Source organism: Kogia breviceps, chromosome 15 (assembly GCF_026419965.1).
Source record: "Kogia breviceps isolate mKogBre1 chromosome 15, mKogBre1 haplotype 1, whole genome shotgun sequence".
Taxonomy (NCBI): Eukaryota; Metazoa; Chordata; class Mammalia; order Artiodactyla; family Physeteridae; genus Kogia; species Kogia breviceps.
Window position 1 is genome coordinate 50,810,170 of NC_081324.1, and position 9,001 is coordinate 50,819,170.

Sequence of the window (9,001 nt, forward strand, 5' to 3'; positions counted from 1 at the left end):
TCTTCTCGTGGGATCGGCCTGCTCTGGTGCCGCGTGTTGGTACGTGCACGCGCCTGTGAGGCCTGCTGAGCCCTCAGCTGGGAAGGACGTGGCTGCTCTCTTCTCCCCGCAGGCGGCCTGTCCGCGATGCCGGCTGTGCACACCTTCTCTCTCTTCGCGGGGATGGCGGTCCTCATTGACTTCCTCCTTCAGATCACCTGTTTTGTGAGTGTCTTGGGGTTAGACATTAAGCGGCAAGAGGTAAGTTGTCATCAGGCGTGCAGCCTGTTTCATTTGAGTCTAGAATCTCGATGAGGCGGCTGGAGGGTGACCTCTGTTCCTCTTCATCCCCTCAGAAGAACCGGCTGGACGTCCTCTGCTGTGTCGGGGGCACGGCAGACAGAGAAGGCATCCAGGCCTCGGAGAGCTGCTTATTTCACTTCTTCAGAAACGCCTATGCTCCACTTCTGCTTAAGGACTGGATGCGGCCCATTGTGGTAGGAGCCTGTCTGTGGGTTTTCTCCTCAAACAAAGTTGTCACATGCCTTCTAAGAAATCAGAGTGCTTGGGAAGGATTCTGACCGCTGTTAAGTGTGTATGTGTGTGTATATATATATATATATATATATGTATATATATATATATATATATATACATATATATATATACACACACACATACACATATACAAGAATGCAAAAGCAAAATATGTACAAATATATAAAATATTTTTAGCAGGCAATATAAGCAAGAGTTTCTGTTTTACGTTGGTTGTTTTGTTTTTAAATAATTACAGATTCATAGAAAGTCACAGAGGTAGTGCAGAGAAGGACCCAGCTGCCCTTTGCCAGTTTCCTCCCAAGGTCTTACATAATTGTAATTCAATATCAAAACCAAGAGTTCGACATTGGCACAATGTATGTGTCCAGTTCTGTGTCAGTTTATCACACGTGCAGATTCATGTAAGCACAGAGATATAGATCTGTTCCATCACCCTCGCCCTGCACCTTCAGTGTCACCCACCTCCCTCCCCTGCACTGTCCCTCATCCCCAGCAACCATGCAAGAGCGTTTTGTAGTACAGTTTACACACTGGATATAGCCAACAGCTATAATCTATCACATCTCCACTAAAAGAATGTAAATTCATTCCAGTAAAAGTAATAGTAACACCTAACATTTATTGAACGCTTAAAATCTGGTATTGTGCCCAGAGCCGGGTACTACGCTGAATTTTGGATTATCCCTAGAATTTTCTCATTTAATCCACAAAATTATCTGATGTTACAAGTCTTATTTTTCCTGTTTTATTGAGGAGGAAGTAGAAGCTCAGAGAGGTTAAGTGACTTCCCCAGGGTCACTCAGCTTGTAAGTGGCAGAGCCAGGATTTGACCCAGGTGGCTTGACTCTTGAGACGGTGACCTCGGCTACTGTCCCAGACTCCTTGTTTTCTTAGCGTGTCCTTTAAACTTGCTTTTTGTTTAGAAAAGTCCTGTTTTGTGTGTTTAAGATTTTATTTAGGGAGTTCCCTGGTGGTCCAGTGGGTAGGACTCAGCGCTCCCAGTGCAGGGGGCCTGGGTTCAATCCCTGGTCGGAGAAATAAATCCTGCATGCATGCCGCAACTAAGACCCAATGCAGCCATAAATAAATAAAATAAATAAATAGATAAGTAAATGATTTATGTTCTTAATCATGATAACTCTAACTCTGTAACTCACTTCTCATTCCAGGTAGCGGTGTTTGTGGGTGTTCTGTCATTCAGTATCGCAGTCCTGAACAAAGTAGAAATCGGCTTGGATCAGTCTCTGTCAATGCCAGATGTAAGACGCTTTCTTTTTTATTCTAACTCATTTAGCCCATGGTGAATACATTTTTCAAAATACTCACGCGGGTGTTTCAGCTGATGTACGCTTCTAAACGTGGGTGCTGGCAGGTTCTCCCACATTGCAGAAACCTCGCCAGAGCTCTGCCCATGAGTCCCGGGCCTTCTGAGCTCACAGGCCTTGGGCATGGCTTTGGAACGTGAGCAGCCAGTCTTGACCTCATGAGGTGCCCTCCCGACGGTGGGGCCAACTGGAAAAGCCCCTGGGCCCAGGGTGGGGAGGGGGCGCTGGCTGTGGAGGGAGTCAGGAACCTGGGCTCGAGGCATCTCGGCCGGGAGCCCCCCCTCTCGCTTGCACAGGACGTTCACACTGTGTCCTGTTGTCCGCTCTCTCTCTCAGGACTCCTATGTGACGGATTATTTCCAGTCCCTCAATCGCTACCTGCACGCGGGCCCGCCTGTGTACTTTGTCGTGGAGGGAGGGCACGACTACGCTTCTCTGAAAGGGCAGAACATGGTGTGCGGGGGCCTGGGCTGCAACAATGACTCGCTGGTGCAGCAGATCTTCACCGCCGCCCAGCTGGACAACTAGTCAGTACCCCAGCCGTGGACGGGCTCCTGGCCCGGGATCTCGGCCTCAAACCTCTCTCTAAAGATAGCTTTTCCTGGGGGCTTCCCTGGTGGCGCAGTGGTTGAGAATCCGCCTGCCGATGCAGGGGACACGGGTTCGTGCCCCGGTCTGGGAAGATCCCACATGCCGCGCAGCGGCTGGGCCCATGAGTCATGGCCGCTGAGCCTGCGCGACTGGAGCCTGTGCTCCGCAATGGGAGAGGCCCACGTACCACAAAAAAAAAAAAAAAAAGATAGCTTTTCCTGGAAAATCTGTCTTGCAAAATGTGGGTTGCATCTGAGCAAAACCTTTTAAAGGGCAGATTTACCACCTCATATTCTGAAGCTTTTCCCATTAAGCACTGATGTGGTTTGTCTTCTGACTGGGTGGCATTAAAAGGTCTAGAAAAGGAAGTTTGGGATTTCAAGAAAAGGGACTGAAACTGAAGACTTCCTCCTTGTGGGGGGCATCAGTAACCCTTTCTCTCCTTTCTCTAGTACCCGGATAGGCTTTGCTCCCTCCTCCTGGATTGACGATTATTTTGACTGGGTCAAGCCGCAGTCGTCTTGCTGTAGAGTCTACAACAGCACGGATCGGTTCTGCAATGCGTCGGGTACTTGATCCTTTTCCAGATCTTTCCCTCTTTTCTGAAGAACTTTAACATTATAATTTAAAAATCGTTTGCATTTTACCTCCACGTCCACCTGTTTGTCTGCCATTGCTGCATCTCATTCCCCTTGTCATCGTCCCCTTCCCCCATTGTTCACTCTGGAGATACCTTGTTGTCCCCTTTCTAGCCCCCCATGGGGCTGTAGGCTGAACAAGGCCCAGGTCAGGGGACCCTGGTTTTCAGGTTTGTCATCTTTTCCCGACAATGCTGATGGTCTCTCTTGGTTGGTATCTGGCCGTAGCTTCTCATGGGAGTGCTTTTCTTTGTTTATCACTATTGCCATATGGTTTTGTAAAAGTGTCGAGTCTGTCCCAGGATTTTCTTGATAAAAACATGGACGTCCTGGACTCTGGTAATAACATACTGAGGTGGTCCTTAAAGCAGGAAACCTGCTTCGGGGAAGAAAATTTGTACAGCCTGTGTTAGATGAAGATGGGACCTCAAGTTTATTAGACTGTGAAAACCATGTGTTTGATGCTTTTGGATAAACAGAAGGATTCAGGAAAAGAATTCCCGTCACTTCTTTATCGTTATTTTTAAATGTTTTAATCTGGAGACCCATCCTTCTCACCGTGGCTCCCCCAACCTGTTTGCACAGTGGTTGACCCTGCCTGCGTCCACTGCCGGCCTCTGACTCCAGAGGGCAAGCAGAGGCCTCGGGGCGCAGACTTCATGAGGTTCCTGCCCATGTTCCTCTCCGATAACCCGAACACTAAGTGTGGCAAAGGGTAAGTGACACGGAACCATTCGGCTGTGTGCCCGCTTCCCCTTTAATTTGCTCTGGGAAGCTGGGGAGGGCTGGGGAGGGAATGGTGGGCGGGAAGGTCCTCTTCTCCGCCACTCCCCACCCTGTCCCGCAGAGAAACCAAAACGCCTTTAAAGAAAACTCCTCCTCATTCTGACCCCGATTCCATCCTGGCCTGAGCATTCTGTCTCACGCTCCCCTCCTGGCGGCATGAAGGACACAGTCCCGTGCAGACCACCGGCAGGGCGGATTGTGGGGAGGGATGTGAGCGATTCAGGATGTGAAAGGGTTTGTCCAGTTGTGTCTGGGGCATATGGGGCACTGCAGCTCTGCTCTGGTGACGTCACCCGGGGTGAAGGTTTAGATTTTTTTTTTTTTAATTTATTTATTTTTGGCTGCATTGGGTCTTTGTTGCGGGGCATGGGCTTTCTCTAGTTGCAGCGAGCGGGGGCTGCTCTTCGTTGTGGTGCTTGGGCCTCTCATTGCGGTGGCTCCTCTTGTTGCGGTGCATGGCCTCCAGGCATGCGGGCTTCAGTAGTTGTGGCTCACGGGCTTAGTTGCTCCGCGGCATGTGGGATCTTCCCGGACCAGGGCTCGAACCCATGTCCCCCGCATCGGCAGGTGGATTCTTAACCACTGCGCCACCAGGGAAGCCCCCGAAGGTTTAGATTCTTTTAGCCCCACTGTGCTTCTTGCCAGCCTGTCTGTACATGAGGTTAAGGGCTGTCTGACTCCCCCATCTAGCCAGGCAGCCAGCTACTGTGGAAACAGGATATCTGGCCCAGAAATAGCAAAGATGACTGAAGTCTGGAGTTGGGCAGATTTGGATGTTTTGGTAGGAAGGTGAGTATCCAGGTGTACATTAGGTAAACGCTGGACATCCCTGTTCTTCATAAGAATACATAATGTGACCAGAGTCCCGTCAGTCATACATCTCACGTCTATGTTTTGAGACCTAGACTAGGTACCATGGGAGGACTGTCCCTAAAAATAAAGAAATGAACCCTGTAGCTTGGTCTCCTGGCAGACTGAATGCTCGGCTACATAAAAGAAGTCAGAATGCATTCAACTTGTGAGGTCGGCCAAGGCCGACCTCATGGCGGTCTGACTCCAGGGCCCTTGTCCATTCCCACCTCCTGTTACACAGCATTGCTGAGCAAACTCTGTAGAAAAACACACTGGACTGTGCGCAGAACCAGCTATAGAAACAGTAGCAGCTACGCGTCAAAGAAACCAAAGCAGCAAAGAAAAGCCAGTGTGGGAAAGAATAAGCTAAACCTTCATCGTGCCTTTTCAGGGGCTTCCCTGTCCCTGAAATTGACAGCTGGTCTGATCCCTGAGTCCAGGGTCAGGTGACACCACTCAGCCTTGCTGCTCAGATTCTGCAGGTACGGCACAAGGTGTGGCCTTTGATACCACTGTCTTCTCCCAGGGGACACGCCGCTTACAGCGCGGCAGTTAACATCCTCGGCAACGGCACGGGCGTCGGAGCCACGTACTTCATGACCTACCACACGGTGCTCAAGACCTCCGCTGACTTCATCGACGCCCTGGAAAAGGCCCGCCTCATCGCCAGCAACATCACCAGAACCATGGGCCTGGAAGGAAGTGATCACCGTGTGTTCCCGTACAGGTAATGTGTGGGTTTTGTAAATGAGGGTGTCCTGGGGAAGCGCCCACACCCTGGGGTTCCCTTTCTGGGGGGCGGACACTCGGCTTTCCTTCTGAACCCGGCTCCGTCCTGAGCACAGGTGAAGCCTGTCTCAGGAAGCGGCACCTGGGCCAGAATCTGCAGCACCTACTGAGATCTTGGGGCTGGAGCTCACACCCTGCAAAACAGGCGGGGGGCAGGGGGCGCGGTGCCCGGGGAGCAGCTTCACAGAGAGGGCCCGGCAACTGATTGCTGGAGACAGTGCCTTTATGGAGGTTTCTCTTTTTTCATTTATTTATTTTTTTTTCCTCATAAAGAAAATATTTTATGAAACACTGAATTTGGAAAATATAGAAAAGTAGGAGAAACAAGTGATTTTCTCCCCAACCCCTGTAATCTCATTGAAGGGAGTCTGGACGTGTTCCTGGCAGGAGGACAGCCTGTTTTCCTGTGGAAGGAGTTCTTGGAGTGGGTGTCCTGACTCCTCAGAGGAGCTGGTTAACTTTGCCGAAAAAGCATTTTCTTCTCAGGCCCTGCACAGACCCCGTTTGGCGGGGGGTAGCCCTCAGGAAAGACCAGGGCCTGTTTTCCCAAAATACCATGGAATAGTCTTTGTCGATAAATGCCTATAAAGCAGAATGGATTGGGCACATGAACAAAAACCTTATATAAAATACACATCTCGGAGGCCCTTCTTTGGGTGTCAGTGGTCGGAGGTCCAGCTTAACTGCTGGAGGTGAGTCTTGCACAAACGGAGGTTTTATGTGAGGATGTCTCTCAAGGTAGTTTCCGTTTCGCAGTTGTGGCAGGATGAGGAGTAAAGATTCCAGAAGCAAAAACAAGCTGTGACAGAACCTTCTCCCCCTCTCCAGTGTGTTCTACGTCTTCTACGAACAGTACCTGACCATGATTGACGACACTATCTTTAACCTCGGCGTGTCCCTGGGCGCCATCTTTTTGGTGACCGTGGTTCTCCTGGGCTGTGAGCTGTGGTCGGCGGCGATCATGTGCATCACCATCGCTATGATCTTGGTCAACATGTTCGGTGTCATGTGGCTCTGGGGCATCAGTCTGAACGCGGTTTCCTTGGTCAACTTGGTTATGGTGAGTCCTGGTCCACTCAGTTTGTCCCTCACTCTTTATGTCACTGCTGTGAATTGTTTCTTGGGGTGAGCGATCAAGGCCAGCTCCTGCTCTTGGCGCACATGGTCAGGTGGGGTCGGTGGCAGGTGGAGTTGGACGTGGGTGGTACGTATAGCAATGGAATTGTGAGGTCATGGTCTGGCTTAGGCCTTCTGCCTTTAAATTATTATTCTGAAGGGTGTTTTGCCAAAGCGTGTAGCCTGATGACAGCACGATGTTCAGTTTTCAGTTAGAAAAACTGCCCCTTCTCAATGGACCTTTTGCCTTCCATGTGGTTGCCAGGTGCTTTTTAATAGTCTTGAATACGTGCACATTTGAGAAAGTATTAACAGAAAACAGACACAGTGCATCTGCTCTTCAGATACGAACGGAACGTGGCTTCAGGGGGAGTGGTAGTGAGGCCCAGCTAAAGAAATGACAGCGTGCTGGCTGGCTGGCTGGGGGTTGTGGGGACCTTGAGAGGTTTCAGCTGCTTCCCCCTTATAGAGGCAAATCTGCTGGAGGAAACTGTGCCTGGAGGGTTCCACAAGCTTCCCGGGACAGTTTAAGTTGGTGTGATGGGAGCTTTGTCTTGTAAGTTAAGAGGGGGTGCTCCGGGCTCCTTTACCTCCCAGGTGCCCTGATAACCACAGATCCCGGGAAAGGGGTGGTTGCTTTTACTGTTTTTATCTGGAGAAGGGCAGTTGTAAAGGAAGCGCTTTATTTCAGAGCTGTGGCATCTCTGTGGAGTTCTGCAGCCACATCACGAGAGCGTTCACGGTGAGCACGAAGGGAAGCCGTGTGGAACGGGCAGAAGAGGCGCTGTCCCACATGGGCAGCTCTGTAAGTACAGCCCGAGCAGATGACTCGGGCACATACCTCGCCGTGAAGTACCCAGCTTGGTGACTGTTTCTCAGGAGAAGGAACTTTTAGATTCAGTAGGGAAAGCAGAATTTGTATCTTTTACTTAGCAGCAGCTCCTAAGGATTACAAGTTTTCAGACAATTCATGAAATAGCTGTATCTTGCATAGAGCTCCACCTTGAAATTCTTTAGAACTGTTACTGTTGGAGACTCCTTTGCAGACGACAGTATGGCTGAAGCAGGAAAACAGAGAAGTTCGATATGAGAGCCATTTCAAAACCCAGGCCAGCCATGTGTGTTGAAAAGCAGGGGAGCTGCCATGCTTGGAGCCCAGTGTGCAGTTTGTGGTTCACGTTTGGAGAATCTTCTCAGGCTAAACCAGGATACAGGGCCGAACTATGAACCAGTTACTTTACCACCAGACAACACTGTTACAGAGTAACAACAAAAAGTGTAATAAATAGTATTGTCTAAAAAAATAGTACATACCTTAATTGAAGAATAATGCTGTTGGAAAAATGGCACTGATAGACTTGCAGGGCTGCCATGGGGTCTATGCAGAATACACAGCTTTTACCCTTATTACACCTTTTTTTCCCCCCATCAGATTCATAAGTAGCAAATAAAACAATTTAGGCAGAGCCTAATGCTACTTACCAGTAAATCTGAAAGCTGGGATTCGGTCCCCCATTACTTTGGACCTTGGCTTTTAAGAAATCCCTCTATGAGGAAGTGTTCAATTACAGTAGGTTGATAAAAGTTGCTTCTAACCCCATCTCTCTTCTCTTAGGTGTTCAGTGGAATCACACTAACAAAATTTGGAGGCATTATGGTTTTGGCCTTTGCCAAATCTCAAATTTTCCAGATATTTTACTTCAGGATGTATTTAGCTATGGTCTTACTGGGAGCCACGCATGGATTAATATTCCTCCCTGTCTTGCTCAGTTACATAGGTAAGAGTTTTTATTTTTAACCTAGTGGGATGGAGAAAGCATGATACCAAAGGAAAAGGATACCTTGAAACATTCTTTTGAAGTATTTGAATGTACTTATACTGATGGTAATTTGATAAATAACACTGAGTAAAAAAAACTTCTAAGAGAAGCACTCCAATCCTGGGGCTTCACGTTCGTCCATACTACTTCATTAGAAAACTGGAGGCCTTGCGTCGTCAGATTGGAAGTGAGTGTGTGCGTCAGCAGCCCAGGGCTCCTCCCTGCTGAGGTGAAGGACACGAGTCCAGCCACAGCCCAGCGGTGCCCTGGAACAGCTTTCATTTCCGTTTGCTGTTCTAGCAGAACACCGCCCCTGCTATTCACCTCTAATTTGGAGTTCTCCTTAGGATCTTTTTTACCTCTGTGGTCACTTCAGCTTCTATAAATGACCTGTGGCTGAAAGAACAGTACTAATTTGCTTGATTTACAGCTTTGTGATTAAGAAAATGAGGGGTTTTTTTCCCCCCCTTAATCCGTGGGGGATAGGAAGTTGTGTTACAGTAGAAACTATCTCCTTTTCTCCTAAAGAAATGATCCAAAAGTT

General features: G+C 49.0%; 1 protein-coding gene across 1 annotated transcript in view; it reads left to right on the forward strand.

Annotated features, from left to right (window-relative positions):
• The window catches only part of NPC1 (NPC intracellular cholesterol transporter 1), a 48,095-nt gene that overhangs the window by 38,259 nt on the left and 835 nt on the right, over positions 1 to 9,001 (forward strand). The window contains exons 15-24 of the mRNA XM_059040855.2: positions 113 to 240; positions 336 to 476; positions 1,710 to 1,799; positions 2,202 to 2,392; positions 2,909 to 3,024; positions 3,680 to 3,809; positions 5,259 to 5,459; positions 6,350 to 6,581; positions 7,329 to 7,442; positions 8,253 to 8,415. Of these exons, the coding sequence (XP_058896838.1) occupies positions 113 to 240; positions 336 to 476; positions 1,710 to 1,799; positions 2,202 to 2,392; positions 2,909 to 3,024; positions 3,680 to 3,809; positions 5,259 to 5,459; positions 6,350 to 6,581; positions 7,329 to 7,442; positions 8,253 to 8,415 (1,506 nt within the window). The remainder of the gene's footprint in view (positions 1 to 112; positions 241 to 335; positions 477 to 1,709; positions 1,800 to 2,201; positions 2,393 to 2,908; positions 3,025 to 3,679; positions 3,810 to 5,258; positions 5,460 to 6,349; positions 6,582 to 7,328; positions 7,443 to 8,252; positions 8,416 to 9,001) is intronic.